Source organism: Haemaphysalis longicornis, unplaced genomic scaffold (assembly GCF_048455015.1).
Source record: "Haemaphysalis longicornis isolate Haplotype H1 unplaced genomic scaffold, Haemaphysalis longicornis Haplotype H1 scaffold_3, whole genome shotgun sequence".
Lineage (NCBI taxonomy): Eukaryota > Metazoa > Arthropoda > Arachnida > Ixodida > Ixodidae > Haemaphysalis > Haemaphysalis longicornis.
This window is the reverse complement of record NW_027526335.1, coordinates 50,597,190-50,617,284: the sequence shown is the minus strand read 5'-3', so window position 1 is coordinate 50,617,284 and position 20,095 is coordinate 50,597,190. Positions and strand designations below refer to the sequence as shown.

Genomic DNA, 20,095 nt, shown 5'->3' with positions numbered 1-20,095 from the left:
ACCTCCTTCTGTACTAATAACTACGTGCAATGTGTGTGTACCGAAAAATGTTTAATAAAATCCTTGAAAATCTTTGAAACTAAGTATTTTCGAGGATTAGGTATGTTGAGAGAAGAAAATGGTAGCGTAAATATTGTCTGCAAGCAACACATCGTGGATTCGCCGTCTGCGTTGTCACTTCAGGATGGGGTCATCCTCCTCCTCGCTGTATATTTTATCTTAAACTTATGATACTTATGTGCTTTTTAAAAGTTCTTGGGACCTCTACGGACAGCTCTTGGGAAGTACAAGCCATTTGACAGTGGCCCGGTGTCATTTAGGTGGGATTGTGTTGAAAGACTTGAACTGGTCCGCTTTACTTCAAGTTTTCAATTATTGAGAAGTTGAAGTCTCTCATGAAAGACTTGAAGGGGTCCGGTCTAAAGTCGCGGTTTTAATGACTTGTAGATGCAAGTGGCACGCTAACTGCAACACCGAAGCCGCGCTTTCCTTTGCGATTTTTCACCATTGGCACAAAGCGCAGGCTGCCTTTGCAGCTATATAGGTAATGTAGCTAAATGACCTGCATTGTAACGTTTTTATTATTCAAGTGTAGCTCATGAAAATTCTTTTGATGGCAGTGCTGCTGCCGATGTATGCAAACGTGACCGTGCTTCTTTACACAGACGGCTTCGGGCTTTATTGATCAATTTTTGTACTGTATCTGAGCTGACACCCAAGCCCTAGAACAACCGTAAATGTGCGTAGTTGACTTGAACAAGTTTCCTACTTTGAACAAATTTGCATTTCTTGCTTGGTAGAAGCAGTGCTTTGGTCACAAGAACACTGACATCAAGATAGGGGGGTTTCGATTATAAACTGTGAATTTTAGCTTTTAAGTAAAATGTTCGGGTCGAAAAAAACGCTTTCAAGAACGCTTGGTAAAATTGGTCACCTGTATGTTTCAACGCTGGCTTGTTTGGTCCTTTAGGATGTGTGACTTGTTATTGCTGGAATTGATAGCGGGTTTACGTTTTGGCAGCTTGTTGTATTTTAAAGTGGGTAACATGCTCCCAGCTATCTCGCTTCCAAAATTTTGTAATTACCACACTGGCTTTTATGACACTTTTTGGATGAGTTATTTTACACAACTACAAATTGACGGGGCAAGTCACGTGCCTCAAGTGAAATGCCTTCTCAGGGCGCTTATAAAGTCACTTTTGGCTACAGTTAGCTTGATATTGGGCCTACGTCTGGGGTTAGAAAATGTACTGTTTTTAATATTCATGGTTTAATTGTAGTATATTGCCGCATTCTTTTGGCAAGCCTTCACGTGAAACTGTTTTATCCTTAATATTGGCTCGCAGCGCTCTTTTCAAACACGCTAGTACCAAATATACTCTTGTAGGTCTAGGGGATGTCTGTGTATGGCTTGTTTTTCGATCGTTTCCTGCAATTTAATAGCCAGCTGTATTTTTTGAACAGTGATGAATAAGCGTGGTGAGAGAGAGAGAGAGAGAGAGAAAGAGAGAGAGAGAGAGAGAGAGAGAGAGAGAGAGAGAGAGAGAGAGAGAGAGAGAGAGAGAGAGAGAGAGAGAGAGAGAGAGAGAGAGAAATATTATCGGATCATCTTGGTGAAGGTACCGGCCCTGGAGGAACGATAGGGGAGGGGGGGGCGGCGGCGGTAAACCAACGTTGACTGTAGCTGAGAATAACCTTAGTTTTAGAGCACGAGGTCGCGGGTTCGATTCCCGGCCGCGGCGGCCGCTTTTCTGATGGAGGCGAAAAGCAAAAACGCCCGTGTGTTGGAGATTTCGGCGCACGATAAAGATCCCCAGGTGGTCGAAATTAATCCGGAGCCCTCCACTACGGCGCGCCTCATCGCCTGCGTTGCGTCGGCGCGTTAAACCCCAGAATCAATCAAAATCAATCAAACACCCAGGTGTCTGAGGCCCTAATTATTTTATTTTGTGCTTTGTGTACATCCGTAAAATGTGAGTGGACGCAGTGTGTGGTGCAGCGCTAAACCACACGGACACCAGCTATCTATTGTTTTTTAGTGCTTACATGCTCAAACAAGTTCTGCAAACCACGCTAGAGAATTCGCTCCGCAAAGAAACCGAATGTCCGTCAAACACACACAAAAAAACAGCAAGTTAAGATTTCACAACAAAGATGTCAATGGCGCTATGGAAGAGAACGTCTGAAAAGGTAGAACAAATGAGTAAAGAAATGATTCAACAACTATTGCGGAAGTAATTACGTGGTGGTTAATAAAAACGAACTGTGTGGCTCTTACGCTTCTCCGATCATTTACTACCCACATTTTTTACCTTTGTAAGGCACGCACGTAAGCATAACTACACCTACACACGCCGCAGGCACGCAGCCGTACCATCCGGCTGGACACCAAGCCTCTCGCATCTGTCGAGTTGATAGCAGCTGTAGATGCAGCCGTGCAAGCACCGTGTAATGTCGACGAATTCCCCGCGGAATTCCATGCGGAGCGCCTACTAGGCGTTCAAGGTTCGGCAGCCCATTGTCCCAATTAGCCGTCCCTTCCCCCCTCCTCTTTCAATTGCTTTCAGAGAAGGCAGCAATGTACAGGACAGTACCCGCTTCTGCAATTTGGTCGAATTCCACGCACGAAGCGATGCCGATGTACACGAAGGGGGTGCCACTCATCTGACAGCACCGAGAAGTTTTGCTGGAAAACTCGACGAGGAGATTTAATTAAGGGCTACTCCCTAGTAGGTGTTATGCAAGGCTTTTCTTTGCGAGATTTTGTGGATTAATTTGTGCCAGGCGTGAAAATATTGAGTGCCGGGGGGGCAAGCTGTTGTAGGGAGCGCTGCGTTCACCCGACATTTGCGTCCAGAAAAGTAACAGTAATGGCAAGCGCAGCTACCGCTAAACGGGCAACAAGAAACATCTCTCGTGACACTTGGGACCGCCTACGTGATTTGAAGGCGAACGCCTGGCGTACAACTGCGACGGATACCTTTTACATACTGGTCCACCCGGCGAAAAAAAGAGCCACGCAATTTCGCCTTCCTTACTCCATCTAATTCATCTTTATCCATCTGAATGAATCTGATTCTACCTTAATTTTGACCTTAATCAACCATAATTGACTCTAAGTCACATTAACGCCCCTTTGATCCCACCTTACTAATCATCACTACCAAAAACCATTAGTCAATCTCAATCCAACTTCATGCAGCTTACTAATCAGTGCTCTCAATCACTGATATTCATTCACGCTAATCACTGATCACGCTAAGTAACTGTGATATTCATTAAATGCCTTTCATACATGGCTGGGCTGCTTTGTTTCGCTCCTGCCTTTCCTTGGGTTTTTGTACCATGCAGGTCGACGGCGAGATCATTCAATTTCACCTTCCAATGAGGCATATGAGGCTTCGCTTTGAAACTAGCGTTAAATATTTTTTACGCACGGAACCTAGTGCTCTTCTATTCCGCTTACACGAGAGTGATTGATACACTCTGTAACAGATGATAATTATTATACGAAACTCCCATTTATGCGACGGGCTGTCAGAAAGGCGCGCCGACGGAGCCACGGCTAGCCGCGGTGGTGGTGGTTCTTAGCATGTGACCACATGAGGGGCTGTTCCTGACGCAGCGGCACTGACCTATTTTAATTCGAAAGCCTTAGGTGTTGGATTAGCGAAAAACGACGCAATCTGTGAAGCGATAGGCCTAATTTCCAATAGGATTTGACGGTTCTCATACGCGTGCCTCATAAAGAAAATACGAGGAGCACACCCATTTGCTGCAGCGCGTTTCGTAGCGTGTGCTTTGGAAATAAAACAGGCATCTACAGCCCGGCCTCACCCAGAGGCGTTCAAGTCGCTGTGTCGCACTTAGTGCGGGTGATTCCTTCCCTTCTACACCACTTTGCGCAGAATGCGCTGGAACACTCAATTACACACTAAAGATTTCACATTTGCTACATCACAAGAAGTGCTTACAGATGTGAATTTTACTTTGTATATTTAAAGTTCGCTTCGAACTGTCCATTTCGAGCGAATCCTGATAGGCTGAAAGCATACGACCCGGATGTGACGAAGCAGAAGCAAGGCACCAGGGGGTCAGTTTTCGTGCATATCATTGACCAGAGGCCTTGCAAGTGCTGGACCAGGATGAATTGTTCTTCCACTGCGAAGTTCCTGAGAAAGCTGTATAGCTTTCATTGGTAGCTGTACGGCTGCAGTTCAGTTGCATGTCAAATTTGTCTTCGCAGAAACTTACTCCCCTTTGGGCATTTCCCATAAATCTCGTCGACTAACCCCTTTGTTTTTTTCGCGACATGCCATCTTGGCTCCTTCCTCCGGAAAATTCGTTCATTCGTTCATTCATTCATTCGATTGTGCTGTTTGTCAATTAAAACTTCCCATACAGAGATAATGATGAGTTTTGTTTAGGTTAAGTTAGTTGAGGATGCGATATTTTAGCATTAATACTTCGGAAACAAAGTAAGTTCAGAAAATTAATAAGCGCGGGATAACGGGGCAACATTTAGCATTACTTTTACATGCACACTTGTGAACGCTTTGTGAAAACACCGACTCGATACTGCCGCTGTAGTTTGTTTCCGGTATGCGCTCAACAACAGCCCAGGCCTCCTGTGAGCCTGCCACTACACCCTACCGGCTTGTACAATTCATTTTAGTATGACTGTGCATGCGTATACTCTGACACAAACGCAAACAGTACACACATTCGCGTGGACAGAGATACACGAAATGTACTAAAACTGTGCAAGAAGATATGACTGTAAAAGTTCTATAATTTTTAAAAATTTTTAATAGGCGACTGTTGCTGATGCTATCGAAATATTACAACAGAATAATATCGTTTGTGCACAAAAATGATACAAAAGGGGAGGTTTGTGTGGTAAAACATTGAGCTCCAAGTTGTAGATAAATGATATCTGGCGCTGCGTGCCTACATTTATTTCGAAGGATATATTTTTAGTCTGCACGCGCTTATTCGCGGAATGCATTGTGTTGTAATATCGTACCTGTTAATTAACCTTCACAGCACATTTGTCATTTGTCAATAAAACATTCAGAAACGTAAATAGTCTTCTGTGTTTTTTAGTTCAACATTAATGAACATGTTTTTTATACTTACTGAAAATACTGCATCATGAGGCGTAGTTCAAGGTGATTGGACATGGAATTTTGTGGTGTCCGTATTTGAATGCCTACACAACCTCCCCGAGCAGGTTAGACAAAATGTTCGAATAGAAATATAATTCACCTATTTTACACCTACAAAAACGTAATAAAGGTGTGTTCTGCATGTACAAACTATTAGGAGCTGGTCATCGCGGCGTGAACGTGAGCCTGTGGTGATTGAGGGCCACCAAGGGAATGTCGATGTCATTGAGGTCATGAATCTTCCCTTCTTCAGGCAGAATACGGTACTTCTGAAGGAGGCACGTGATGTACAGGAAGATCTCAACAGAGGCCAAAATCTCGCCGGGGCACATGCATTTTCCTAGAAAAAATGAAAGAACAATATAGAGGGATCAAAATAATTGGGATGCATTTTTTAGGTTTTAGATATAGGTTCTAGATGTAGGTTCTGGACCTGCGAAACAACATCGGCCTTTCAATTGGAATGAACGTTTATGGTTTTATGAACGAAGGTGTCTTTTGAAGAAACATTTCGGACAAAATTCGCTGTTCTGTACTGGGCTGGTCATAATCGCTTTGCTACTGGGGGGTCTTAAAATTACCTGGCCTACTCATATCGAGAGTACAATAATGAAAGTTTCTGAAGGTCTCATCACATTCCTTGGTTAGAGAGGGACTCACTGCTAGACTACACAAGGAAGCATGGTGTACAGAACTTCTCGTTCCCCGTCCATGTACTTCACAAGAACAGGCCAACGTTTCTACGCCGTTTTTTTGGTGGGAGAATACCTATACTGCATTGACATAACTTGTTTACGTTTCATGCTTTCCTTTGATAAACTGCCATTTCCAAGGCTATATGACGTTATTTTTTAAAATTGAAAGCCTATGATTGTTAAGTTGCCGTAGAGCTTGGTTATTATGGCCACTTTTTGTCACCAGTTTTGAAATTCATGACCAGATTGAGATAAGGTGAGGCTAAATGGTTAAACGAGCATCTCGAGCGACAAAAGCTCTACTGTCTTTCCTGCGAAGAACAGGACTTGATCAGACTTTTTAAACAGGACTCTCCTAATGAGCGCGTCATCTTCATCACAGTCATTATCATCATCTCTTCATCGATTTCATTTTTTTTATACATCTGGTGTAGCAAGCTAGGCGCTTTGGCTAGGCTAACCTCACCAGTATCATTAAAGACTATTCTCTCTCTCTCTCTCTCTCTAAATGGTTGCTATCTTTCTCTGTAATAACGAGTTTCTCTTTTTGTTGAGCATCATTGGATGGCGAGATTGGTGCTTTAAATCTCGAAGAGCGGGGTGTAATGCATAGCTTAGATGTCTAGTTGTTCCCTAACACATGACAGAATCACCGTTACAGATGAATTTAAGAGATTACAGTAAATGGTAAAGACTACTGCGTGATGCCTTGTCAAGTGGTTTGTGCGTTATGAAGTCATTATAAATCAGAGAACTCATTCAGGCTCCTAAAGACATTTTGTGCTAAAGTCGCCTGACATTCGCGGACTTTTGTTTGAATTTCTTCAGAAGGAACATTTATAGGTGTATGTAAGTAAGAACAACGACCACGTCTGTCAGCATCCTGGACACTTACCGATTCCTTGAATAGGCGAATTAACGGAGCAATTACTACAGCATGTAAGGTCGAATTAAATAAAATATTTTCTCGCTTATATACGAGGGCTTTCGTTAGGCTATCCGACGTACGCTATACTGAGCCCCCTTTTATAGAATTCAAGTGTCGTCTCACCGATGGAGAAAGGAATCAGGTACTCGGGCTTGGGCTGGATGAGCGTTCCATCTTTATGCATGAACCGAGTCGGATCAAACTTCGATGGGTCCTCCCATAGCGTCGGATCGTTGCGCACTGCCCAGACGTTCGGGATGATCGTAGTTCCTTTAGGAATGTAGTAGTCGTCGAAAACGGTATCCTCGCCAGCTCTGGAATCATTAATGCAAGAACGCTTCGTCAATCTCTCGTGAAAACAGTTGTTCAAGGGACAGTAAAGAGGGAGAACAACTCGGCCTATACCGGCTGTTTACATCCCTCGCAGCCGCAGTATTGCTGTTACTTAGCGCCAAACATGCTGAAACCGTGAAAACGTGTTGCACCGCATTTGGTTTGTGCACTGCGGGTTTTGGCGTAACAGCTAAAAATGGTTAAAATTGGGAAGGATTTGTGATGCATGAATTTCCCTGGTTTTCTGGGTGTCCTGTATGCAGAATGTAAATTACCATATTTTCAAAATTCTCTTTTTATGACAGTGTAATAACAGAAGTAGCAAAAGTAGACAGGGTTATAGTTTTTTCCTCTGAAACAAGCGTGACATCAGTTTATTTCAAAAGAATCGCCTTAAAACTCGTCATACGTTCCTGTTCCTGTTCACAAAGCGGTCCCTGCAACTGCGCAAAAATCAGTGTCATTACGTCAGTCGCGTTACGATTGCGATTGCTAATTACCCAGGACTTTTTAATGAGGCACTACTAAGACAGGTCACAGGGTATTCTGTGTAACTAAATGCGATTAAAAGTGTGTTAAGTAACTTGTAGTGGTTTTCACGACAACAATTCTTTTTCTCATAGAAGTCCATGAGTTTGAAAGTGAGAAAAGGTCAAAACATCCGAACTGTTTATGAAGCTCTCGTGGCAAACATTGCGGTGCTAAGCAAGAGGCAGACGGGACCAATGAATTTTAATGGAAGACTCGTAAACCGGGCACGCCCATCATTTTCTAGAAGAAAACCCCGATGTTTAGAAGCATACAAAATCAAGCAGGTGACCACGGGAATATATTTTTCTAAAGAACACTAAATCCCCAAGACTAAACAACGTACCTCCTGGAGAGCCCATTAGCCTGCATATTGCAAGGCTAACTCAGCTCCTGACAATTAAATACATTGTGCTCTAATGGAGTCATTTTACTTACGTGAAATGCTTTCGTACTGCTGATCTGAACAGTACTGTGGTGGGCGGAAATACCGCTGAGCAAGCGCGTCTTGCATCATTAAAAAGAGTTGGCAGTGCATGCTTCCTTTGCCTGCAGTGTAAACGTATTTGCCTCATCTATGTTCAGTTTAGCGCTAGTATGTATACTATAAAATAGCATCAAACACATTTCTTTTCAGGCCTTTGGTATGCTATATTTCCCGCGCGCCTGTTTTTCACGCGGGCGCTAGGTAGAGCAGATAAGCGGGTCGTTTCAAGGCAATAGCGAGGACGTCTCAAAGGCGAACGGTTCCCGGTTGTACATTACAGATATTAAAACGATTATGTAGCTGCAGACGTTATGTAATAGCCGTGAGGGCACTACTATAAGTGACGTCGGTGATGATGAGATCACAAGTGACCTAACTTCACACCATTGCTCGTCAGTTCAGCGCAGCGCAGGAATTTGGCGGTAGAGACGGAACCTATGGATACTGACACCACAGACAAACTTACACTGAAAAAAAAGAACATTTTACCCTTCTTTTTCTTATTATGAAACACTTCCCACCTATAACATACAGGGCTGTGCAGTGGCATTTCGGCCTCTTAATATACTGATGCAAGCACGCGTGTTTTTAGACTTCAAGACCACTTAAAATATAAAACAATGTTTCGCCGTTTCTTACTCCTCACGCCACTTGGCGCAGTCCGAAAGAATCTGACATGGGGATAGAATGGGCATCTAAACTTAAAACAAGGGTGCGAATTGGCTCACCGATGTTGCATCTCCATATTTACGAGTGCTGCACGGCATACCGACGCTCCTCTGACCTCAGTAGAATGTTCTTTATTAAGGGAAATGGGGTATGTGGTGAACAGAGGAGTTGAGGGAGAGCACTTGCGCCGATCTCATTAGAGAAGGCCAAACCGGCGGATATTGCGCGCTTTGGTGAGGCGCAGTAAAGCCTAATGGAAGTTCCGGCCACTTCAAAAAGCTTTGAACCGAACGGCGACGAGCTGCGCTGGCAAGAAAGAGATGGGATGTGCCGTTCCAGGTAAGTGCGCACGCTTGTGCCTTGACAAAGAGAAAGCGGAAGAGGCCAGAAATGCCAAGGAATTGAACGCATAGTGCAAGCAGAAGAAAGGAATCCGAGCGCCCTGCGATGGCTGCACTTATAGTATTAGCCAATGGTCCCTTGATCGGCAATATAAATTTGGCGTACCTTGCAAAGCTAGGACTGCACTCTTCCGAGGAGAGAAATTTAGCGAGGGTTATGGACCAGTGCTATGGTGTCTAGAGAGGAACCACTCCATAAGTCCCTAACAGTGAACATGTGAAAGGGAAGGGGGGGAGGTGTCTGAGACGTCGTGTCACTGCACACAAAGTGTCGCATTGAAACCTCGGGCGCAGAGCGGATTTCCGCTGGCAGCAGGTGTAAAGTGCAATGATTTGACTATGGTTGGCAAAATGAAATACAGGGTGATCAAAGTTAAGTGGACAGGTGTCCCTCATGGCGATAATTACTGTACCTCTGGCGCACTTGCGACGGGCTAGGAAGCCTAGCCTAACAAACATTGCCGCGTGACAACTCACCCCCTGGGCACGCCGAGCGGCGAGACGGTCTTCCAACGGTACATCTCCCATATGCAGGCCATCGTGAAGGGCATCTTGTTGCGGTCCTCCCATGTGGGCTGTCGTTCGCGGCCCACTACCTCGTCGATCTCCTGCTGCACTCGAGCCTGAAGCGTGTCCGCGTTGTTGGCGAAGTTCAGCATGTGCCAGTGGATCGTCACGGCCACCGTGTTCGAGCCGGCGATGAAGAAGCTCAGCACGTTGCCCATGAGAAACCGTGCTGTGTAAGATGAAGTGTACGATTGAATTATGTCTTTCTATCTCTATGGCTTTAGCTAACCTCGTGTGCTCTGTTCATCTGGCTCCCCAAAACCCTAAAATTAGCAACGTTTGTGCATTTTCCCTACGTAAGCATGGTCATAACAGCGTCACCGTTACGACCATGCCCTTGCAACTCCTGGACGGCGACGAACATTGGCTCGCAGAACACGAGGTGTTAAACCCCACCTCCATCGGCTTGAACGAAATGAAGCCTTGCTAGAATTGGAATTGGTCGTAGCGGCGTACGATGATTCAAGCTTGGGGCTGTTGTTTCTCTCAAAAACAACTTCGAGATATGACACTATGGCCAGGTCGCTGACATAACACCGCTAACGAGAAAAGATCCATATTCATTACAGAATGTTGTGGCACGTCAGATTGTCAAAGGTTGTCTACGTATGATGCAGACATAACTTTATATGCTGCTGTTCCGTCAGATAAGCAAGACAGATAACGCGCATCTGGTGCCGGTTTGTGAAGAACTATCTCATGCCGACCTTAGGGTTTCAAGAGGTTGTTTTTTAATTACCGAAAATACCACATATGCGCCTTTCTAGTTATCTGCCTTGCTTGCTCTTCCTTTTCGGATTGAGTGCATGAGGGACGACGGATGTACCATATTATGATTCAAACCAGTTCTGAAGCAGAGACTTCGCATTATCCTTTCATGTTATTTAGTTCACCAATTGTCACTTTATACTGCATAGTCTACACTTCTAGATGACCCCGGATGCGGAAGGGGCCAGCAGGATTTGATTTCCCACTTGCGACGCCTACGTGTGCAACATAAATGTCAGTGGTGCATCACTGCCATGGAAAGGTTGCCGCAATGTATTTGAAGGTAAATAATTAGTTTTTATTATATATTCTGAAACGTTTCCGCACAAGCGCAGTAGCGCCCGTCGACTACCTTGTACCAACCTGGGACAGCTTCTCGGCTGTGCGCAGCACTTTAATATCAGCATCATTATCGAGGACAACATCATTCGGTCGCGCTACTTCATTACAGCTTGTGCTGTATATTCTTATTGTATACGTACCTATGAAAACATACGACTATACAGGCAATAAGTTCAATTCCTGACGATGGCTGTTTCATTCTTCATGGAAGGTGAAATGCAAGCATGATGCAATGTGCATGATTCAATGCGCACGAAATTTCCGCACGCGTTGAAGAACAACAAGATTTCCCAGAAGAGCTGTAATTCTCAAATTCAGACAGCCCAATAGTTAAAGTGGTTATGGGGCGTAGGAAGCTCCAAACATTTGATTCGTTAGCTATGTTGATCGAAAATCTGACGTCCATAGCACACGGATGTTTAAACGGCCTTCTTCATGACTCGTAAATAATTAAATACTTTTCCTTCACAACCTCTTTCACCAATGTCAAAGACAAGGGAATATTCCTCTCGCTGCTGTAGAGTACAACGCCCGCGCTGCTTGTTGCTGTCCTTGAGAAATACAAATTTCAAAGACAAGCGATCTGTGTTTTCACGGCAGAATACTACACTGCAATGGCAAAATTGGTTTGTTGTGAAGGATGCTTGGGTTCACAAATTTTCACTTTCGGGCGTTACTAGGACAACTGTTTTAGCCCCTAGCTAGAAGTGTTTTATGGCTATCGCCACTCCGCGCAGACATAACCCGAAAGGTCGGCCAGGCTTCCCTTACCGGTTGCGCCCATACTGGCTGTTCCGGGGGGTGGCAGGATGTAGTCCGCCAACAGCTCGAAGTAGCCATTACAGAGCTCTTACTGGCACGCATTCATGCAGTGCTTTCGGGTTGTTTTTACAGGCTGTGCGGTTAGCAGATGCATTTGGTTTCGCGTACCTGTGCCATCGGCCCGTTGACTTACCAATCGCGGTGGACCGTGGTTAGGGGCTGAGCTACGCGCAGCTCTTACGTGTGACGTCTGCGGGCTACGAAATTTCGGAATATGGCCACTAAATGTTACAAGTGCGCATTTTTCCTTTGAAGTGTTCACACAGAACTGCGTAGCATGGTACAGAGGGTTCCGGTTTATTGAGATGTTTGACTATGAGGTCCGCACACTCAGACAAGGCACACCCATACCCAGGCTGTGCTGATTAACTTTTTACTTTTTGTTAATAACTGTAGACATGGCCCATGGTGTCTTTTCAGCGAATATCTGGAGCTCTCAGATATTCCAGATTGGGCATCACCAGGAGCCTGTGCCCCACTGCAGGACGGAGGTCTCTCCCATAGATTCCTAGACAAGCGATGAAAGTTCTTGTTATGACAGAGTACTACACCAAGGCTGCCAGATGCTGTTCTGATGAAGAAAATTTGCCACGAGGTACGGTGTGGGAAGAGCGAGAGAGAGCAAAGAAATTTCACTATGAAAGCTCCAAGAGGTGCCTGGAGTAAACCTTCACTGTACATCACCTTTGACATACACCTATTACCGATCGCCACTGGTACCCTCTTGTAGCAGTGTTTATCCGGCGGTTGGGTGCAACCATGCCAGACATCTGCAGCTTCCACACATATAAGTGAATACATACGTACAACATACATATATGGATGCATTCATACATACACACATGCATTCATGCATACATACACCATACATTCATACATACACACATGCATACATACATACCCACACATACATACATACATACATACATACATACATACATACATACATACATACATACATACATACATACATGCATACATGCATACATTCATACGTACATACGTACATACGTACGTACGTACATACATACATACATACATACATACATACATACATACATACATACATACATACATACATACATACATGAAGGCCACGGTATTGCAGCTAAAGGCTCTTGTATAAAAAATACACATAATCGCAGCAGTGACAGAGACAGGATAACACGAATATACCAGGGCAATGACGAAGAAAGGCAGTGCGCCCACACCAAGAAATGTATGTTTAGAATGTTGGCGCCTCGGGGCTCTTTTTTTCCCTTACAACTGCAATCCTCGGTGTCGACAGGGCGTTGGAAGAGTGATTTTGTTTTAGGAGCTACGAAAACACTTTTTAGCCCCCATCGATTTTGGGCACGGCCGAAAAGTTTCCGTTTTTCTCTTCTACGCAGCATGTAACACACGTCTGCTCTGGAATGTGTTTACGCTGTGAAGGCAATCCATCTGCTAACGCCACCCTGGGAAGCAAAGCCCATTTGTGGCAGCATATTGTGGCTTTCTACGCGCGTGTTGCTGCTGGCTGAAAGTACACAGTGTAAGGGCGGCAAATAGAAATAGGAAAATGTAACTCAAACAAGATGCTGAAGCAACGAGCATGGTGGAAACAGCATCTTTGGCAGCATTGAACACAGACCAAGTGTGCCTACTCTCACTGTGTAGGGCTACTTATGAACAGGTGTTCCTGTTCCCTTCGTGTTCCGTTTTTTTTTTGAGATTGCACTGTTTTATCAAATTTCTGTATGGTTAGTCTGGATCGTCACGTGGCATTTGGGGCTGTTTACATGCGGCGCTGTTTTGAACTGCCCGACGAAAAGCGTTACCGATCTCATTTTGCGTGGAGTTCACCCAACCATCAATCTGTTTAGCGACGGGCAAAACGTCGATCGAGGGGATATGAAAACAAAAAGTTGCGTGCAAGGGCAAGTTGAATTTCGGCAAAGTTACTGCCGTGAATTTATTATTTTTTAAGTGCGAATGCACTTCTTAAGCGAGCCTGAATCGTCCGCCGCCGTCGTCCGCATAGCAACAGCTGCGGCTGCGCGCGCTCCTCGTCTTCCTCCTCGTCTTCCCTAGCAACGGGGGGAGATGGGCGAGCGCTACTCTCCTCCTCCTCTCTCCGCTCAGTGACTGCGGGTGTTGGGCGCCTCCTCTCCACTTCGGGCGGGAGAGCTCTCGCTCGCGTAGCTGGCGCTCCGCATTCCGACGCGTGAGGGCGCTCGTGTAGCCCTCGCCGTAACGGCGGGCGCTACTCTCCTCCTCCTCTCTCCGCTCAGTGACTGCGGGTGTTGGGCGCCTCCTCTCCACTCCAAGATCACGATATTCACCGTAATCGCGCAATCAACAACCGTGCATTCGCACTTACACACCCTCCCCCTCGGGGAAGTGCGAGGGAATTTTTTACAGAAATTTGCGAAGACGGCATAAGTTATTAGTGTGCATGCAAGCATCGCAATCACAAATTCTTGAAATGCCCATGGTATTTAGGCAACAAAGTTAAAAAATTACACAATGTGCTTGGTTACTGTAGTTTTCGTTCAAACGAACAAAAAAGTGGAATACTTGCGGTTCTAGTTGGGAGCGAGAAAAATTCCCAGCAGGAATCTTTTGTACTTATTTATGACTGTGTAGCGAGAAATACTGACAGCCATGCACAGAGCCGCCACAGGCGCTTCATGGCTCCTTTGGCACTGATAAGCGCTAGTCCTCTTGCTTGAACGATATGCAGATGTCTGTAATGTGGGGCACGTTCATCCAGTTCCCGAGAAGATATTGTGCTCATTACGATTCGCTTAATTCGTCGTAAGCCTCCATTTTCTTCGTACGAGGCCTTACTTTGCAGAAAGCTTAAGTTATGTGCATTTTCTTTGTCACACCTTTTTTAACAGGGGAGCTGGGCTCTTACGGGCAGAATAAGCAGAGGCCATGTAAAAAAAAAAACGATGCCCACGCATAAGTTTCGCACACCAAGTGGAGATGACGGAAAAACGCCAAATCTCAATTGATTTGATTGATTGTGGGGTTTAACGCGCCGACGCAACGCAGGCGATGAGGCGCGCCGTAGGGGAGGGCTCCGGATTAATTTTGACCATCTGGGGATCTTTATCGTGCGCCGAAATCTCGTACACACGGGCGTTTTTGCTTTTCGCCTCCATCAGAAAAGCTGCCGCCGCGGCCGGGAATCGAACCCGCGACCTCGTGCTCAGCAGCGCAACGCCTTAGCCACTGAGCCACCGCGGCGGGTCCCAAATCTCAATTGGGCATGTAAATACTCTCCCTTGGCGCTTCTTACAGATCGTCAGATGGTCTAACTGAAACGCCTCTTAGCCCACGTGTAGCTTCGGCACGCAAAAGAAGTATTCAAATTTGAATTTGTAGTAGGATAATCTATGCAATAGAACAGTCGTTTGTGGGTGGTTTTTATACATGATGCATAACTGCTTAATTTAGTGAGAACCGAGTCAGTTATGAAAGCGTTGCGAGACATAAATTCAAGCACTGACACTGACTATAAACAGTGTGCTTACGCAAGAAGTTTGAAGTGGGATCATTTTCGTGCTCTTTGATCTTCTTTAGGTATCCGTCGATGAAGTCGCGGTTGAAATGCTCATCTATGGTTTTCTTGTGCTCCTCGACTTGTCTCCTGCAACGGAATGCCACAGAGATGCACGGTCACAAAACTGGGGCTTCGCACGCATGCAACGAATTGAAAGAATACGAGGCCGTTGATGGTACATAGGCGGAAATCTTGTATCAAGAATGGCCCCAAGATGAAATTAAAGCCGTTCCACTCAATGTGAAAGCTGTCGGAAGTGCGGAGCAGTAATTCGTCATAATGGGCTGTAGCGCCGCAGTCCGCACACTGTTGCCGCCACATGCAAATCAAATTTCTCGCCTTTCTCAAATTTCTCAAATCTCAAACTGCACCAGCGGGAGTTCGGCTCTTTTTGTGTTTGCTTTTCCTCCCGTACGTGGCGGCGTTTCACTGCCACTTTTTTTTCCGCTTGCTATCGTAAAAAACTCAACGAGCTTTCCTAACTAGATGAATGCGGGGGCTGCCGGTTAATTACGCATATTTTTGCCCCAAAGCTACCTACAGTTTTCTTTGCGCCAAACAACGGTGAGATGTATGACAAGCGCCAGCGGTTCATCAGTTTCGAACGCTTATGACTATATAAACCGTTTGGCTTTCGAAGCCTCTCGGTTACGCCGGGACGACAGGCGCTACGACGGAACGCCGGCTCTACTTCGGTCCAGCGAGCGAGCTACGATGACAAGGCCCAGCCCTAAAGTGCCGTGCACCAAGGAAGAACGTTGATATTAACGGCTTTTGATGCCCGACACGCTGCTCCACCCACAGCATAAAACGCGCAATGGTAAGTTCACGACTTCGAAAAAACTGGTGCGCGTGTCATTTGATCATAGCATAGCAGCTTACCGACAATCCAGGGAAGCTCTATCTCGCACATGCGCAGTGGTGCATTAGTGTGTCACGCTTCTAGGGCTACTCCCCGAATGGCAACACCGTGCTTGCTGGTCGACCACTATACTGTATGCGCTGTCTATATTCACGTTTCTCAGGCACCGCGGATGCCACCCTTGACAACATGGTTTTGTCATAACTGACGCATGCGGACCGTTCTGATATCCTAATTTATTTTGTCGTACTAGGAAGAAGTGTACTTGCCAAAATGTAAAATACACAGCTCACGTTTGGGAAATTAATACAGAGCGCATCGTTTGGGAACTGAAATTCGTTGCTAGTGGACTACAGAACAGCAGTACTGGAGGTCGTCTGTACCTATGAACAAGTCCTGTGTTCTCAAAACCCCGTCTAATACGAGATGCCCGCACTTACTACTTTAACTTTCGTACGAGGAGCAAGGAATTTTACGTTACCCGCAATTTCGCTCAGAGTGCGCTTTGTTGTTTTATAGTCGCCATTGTAAGTTACCAGGCAATCGAATCAGTCACACTTCACCACATGTAAACTGGGAAGTTCCCAGAATTTTGAATGAAGTTGGTCTCTCATGGATGTCCTCATAGCAAGGCCAGAAAATCTTGAAACGTTACTTAATCAAGAAGACCTTCAGTTCATTTGACCTCTCGAATCGCATGTCTGTGGACAAGGGTGGGCAACATACTGTTCTGCTTTTTGTTCTGCTACATATTTTAGTTAACGTACGTAACTAATTGTCGTTTTAACAGCGAAGAAGTTTAGCAAATCGTAATTTTTCGTGTCCGTAGTTAAAAAATACCAAGAAATTGCCGTGCACGCAAACGTGTGTGCGGGCCTCGCGGCGGCCGCCCGGCAGTTAGCAAAAGCGAAAAAAATGCCGAACGCTCGTGGGTGCGTGCGCTCGCGAGGACCGGCGAGCGTCCCCGGCGCAAGTTTTTCAAGCCAATCATACTCAGTTAGGGAGATTGGGAAAAATTGCGGCGACGGCGCGCGAGTTAAAAAAACAAGAAAACGCTGAGCGCTCACGTGTGCGCGCCTCGCGACGATGGCCCAGCGTCCCCGGGGCATGTTTGTCAAGCCAAGCATACCGACTTAATGAGATTGGCCAAGATTTGCAAAAACAAACAAACAAACAAACTCGAGTGTTCGCCGTAATCGTGGCAACACTTGCTTGGAACGAGAAAAGCACGTCATAGCGATCGCCCGTCCAAGGTGATGTCCAATGATTGCCACTTCCAAAAATGAGGAAGGACGCTCATACGTTTGCAACAAAGAGGGAGTAAAGCTCGTTGCGGCAGCGCAGAAGGAGCAAGTTGACTGCAATCGGGGACTAAAACATTCGCGATGGTCGTGAAGATTGCGTACAGCTTCACCACTAAGCTCGAAATTAAAGATGTTTTAGATGCGAAGCATCTCATGCTCGGGGCTGTGTCCCTCCCTCCCTCGTTGTCGTTGTCCGCACTTTACTGCGCATGCGCGTCTCTTCAGCCCCGTCAGCATTTGGGCTGACGTCAACGCAGTCCACTATAAAAAGAAATAGTTCGGCGTCACCCGGTTTCGATCCCACGACTCTCTGGCCGCAATGGGAGGTACGTGGCGCTCTTCCCACTGCGGTACAAACCAAGACGGGGGCATGTGCTACAAACGTGCCTTATGTCCTTCAATCGTTCAAACTACGTCAAGAAGCTACTGATACAACGAAGGCACGTGAAGCTGAACGTCAACGGAAACGACGATCTGAAAACTAATGGGAGTTTCAGTCGATCCCATGGCTGCTTCACATACTACTCAGGGTTCCCCTACGGGAAGATGGTGTAATTTTTTTTGTGTCTCTCTCGCTCGCTACCTTGAAGACTTACGCGTGAGTGTGAGCTTCCTTCATTTTAATTTGTATCATGATTCTTTGGTATTGACAGGGGGAGGGGCTGAGGGATCGCGCCCCACCCCCCTAGAAACGTTTGAACTTTAGGGCTTTGTGGAAGCGCCGAGAAATGCAGGCTAGCGAAAATCATTATGCTGTAGCGTGTGATGCACCAACTAACCGTGTGCGTTTGTGCCGTCAGCCCTCGAGTCAGCCTTCGAGTAGGGATATTTAAATTTGAACAAGCATACTGCAAGGAGAGGGGGAGTTGAGTGCTCTCGTTTGTTTAAATAACTTCGAATCCGTGCCTTCAAACACATGAGTCCAAAAAACAAAAAAACAAAAACTTGATTATGTTACGCGTATTTACGAAAAAGATTAAAAATGTGACCATTAAGTTACTGCGCAGAAGAAAGATCTTGTTAAAGGAGTTGCCTACAGACGTATAAAATTCAAAATAACCCTTTGTTTAACGTCGAAGTAGATGGCTGAAATATTTTCGAGCCGCGCGCAGCAAAATATATTTATAAATAGGAAATCTCAAGCTCGAGATCAAGATGCGGCTCGGGTTTTTTTCTATCGAAGAAGTAGCACATGCTGTCTTCTGTATTGTCGCCGGTGAAATGCCGACAGTAGTTCGCATCTCAAACTTTTGTCGGGAAGCCAATACTCAATGAGTCCGAAAGCTGTGCGCTTGTGGTCTTTGCTTCCAGCAAAGTGCGGCGGCCCGTCAGCGCACGGGTTTGCAGATCGCTACTTTGAAAAGGTCCATTCGGGGAGAAATCAGGTTTAACCCAATTCTCCGGAAGCATGTTGGAGGTGTAAAAATCAGCTAAAATCCTTTTTACCCGGAAACGAACAACCCTAAGTATACGTTCATGCTAACAGCTAAGATGCACCTACTACAGCTGTAGCTTGGTGTTCTGATATTCAGTTGTGCGGCCCATATTATTTTTGTTTATGGAAGTGATCTACCAACTGGAATTAAGCCATAAATCTTTTTGCCGATGATTTTTGCCTTATATTGCAAAACGACAAATGACACAGATAAATGATTACTGTCCGTTTTACCATAATTTCTTACGGGTGTATCTATTCGACGTAATGGGAGTTTGCGAAGACGAGTTCGAATGCCATGCGCGATGCTTCGTTTTTTTCAAGTGCTTGATATATTTGGAAGAGATTATTTTTTACCACACGTGCAGTTGTATTTATGACATGGTTAGGCATTATAAATGGGGTTTTTAGTAGTTTGGTCTCTTTGTCTCAGCTAAGTTTTTAAACGTTTTAGTGGTATTGTCTCTTTTATGTCGGTACTTTGGTAGAATAATTTTGGACGTTCGCTTGCATTTGCCGGTGTTAGGTGGGTATAGGATGATACTTTTTTTTAAGTTGGTTGGTCTTGCCTTCTTTGGGTCACTTTGGGCTTTTCATTTGGTCAGTGAAGGGCTGGCTGCGGCGGCACACATATACATATATTTTACGGCGAAAGGCTTGGATGATACTAAGTGCTAAAAGTGCGAAATGTAAAATGCGAAAAGTGATCATCACCATGGTAAATAGAAATTGTACCAATACGGCAGCCGCTGTAAGAAGAAAAAAATGTATAGATAGATGTAACTTTATTAGGAAAACGGCTGGCTCAGAGGCCTGTAAGGGTGGTAGGGGTGGAGAGGAGGGGGTAAAATTAAGTCCGGCTCAGAATGTCACCCTTGCTTGCGAAATCCCAGAGGGAACGCAGTACTCGGGCGACGTGCGTGTGCTGTGGTGGCGTGATCCAGAATTCGTACGTGAGCACTTGGCGGCGATGGCGCGCGAATACTTTCAAGACCGGGACACTCCCACACTAGGTGTTGTATGGTAGGACGGACCCCCAGGTCACAGGTTCGGCAGGTGACGTCAGGATGGAAGGGCTCAACGTCGTCAGGTTGCTGGCGTCCATGATGAGAAAATAAATAAATAAAAAAAATTGCGCCCACCTCCCCGCGAGGGGAACCCTGTGTAGATGCGACGCATCGTGAGGTTCACTTGGTGTTTCCGTTGGATTGATTCTGAAATAGCTTGAAACGT

General features: G+C 45.6%; 2 protein-coding genes across 2 annotated transcripts in view; both read right to left on the bottom strand.

Moving 5' to 3' along the window:
- LOC144174440 (cytochrome P450 2A4-like) overlaps positions 1–20,095 on the bottom strand; it is a 104,787-nt gene that overhangs the window by 40,023 nt on the left and 44,669 nt on the right. The gene's annotated exons all lie outside the window — the stretch shown is intronic.
- Positions 4,798–19,967, bottom strand: LOC144175213 (cytochrome P450 2A13-like). The gene is made up of 5 exons (XM_077704316.1): positions 19,897–19,967; positions 15,233–15,348; positions 9,687–9,945; positions 6,915–7,105; positions 4,798–5,508 (listed from the first exon to the last, which is right to left on the bottom strand). Exons 1-5 carry the CDS (start codon positions 19,965–19,967, stop codon positions 5,333–5,335), a joined length of 813 nt encoding a protein of 270 aa, XP_077560442.1. The 3' UTR covers positions 4,798–5,332.

Excerpts from the sequence above, each read along its gene's own strand:
- LOC144175213 (XM_077704316.1), bottom strand. The coding sequence starts at position 19,967 with ATGGACGCCAGCAACCTGACGACGTTGAGCCCTTCCATCCTGACGTCA. Across the intron at positions 15,349-19,896 it reads GCCGAACCTGTGACCTGGGG|GAGACAAGTCGAGGAGCACA; the intron begins GTCCGTCCTACC and ends ATTCCGTTGCAG. Across the intron at positions 9,946-15,232 it reads TCCCACTTCAAACTTCTTGC|CACGGTTTCTCATGGGCAAC; the intron begins GTAAGCACACTG and ends CATCTTACACAG.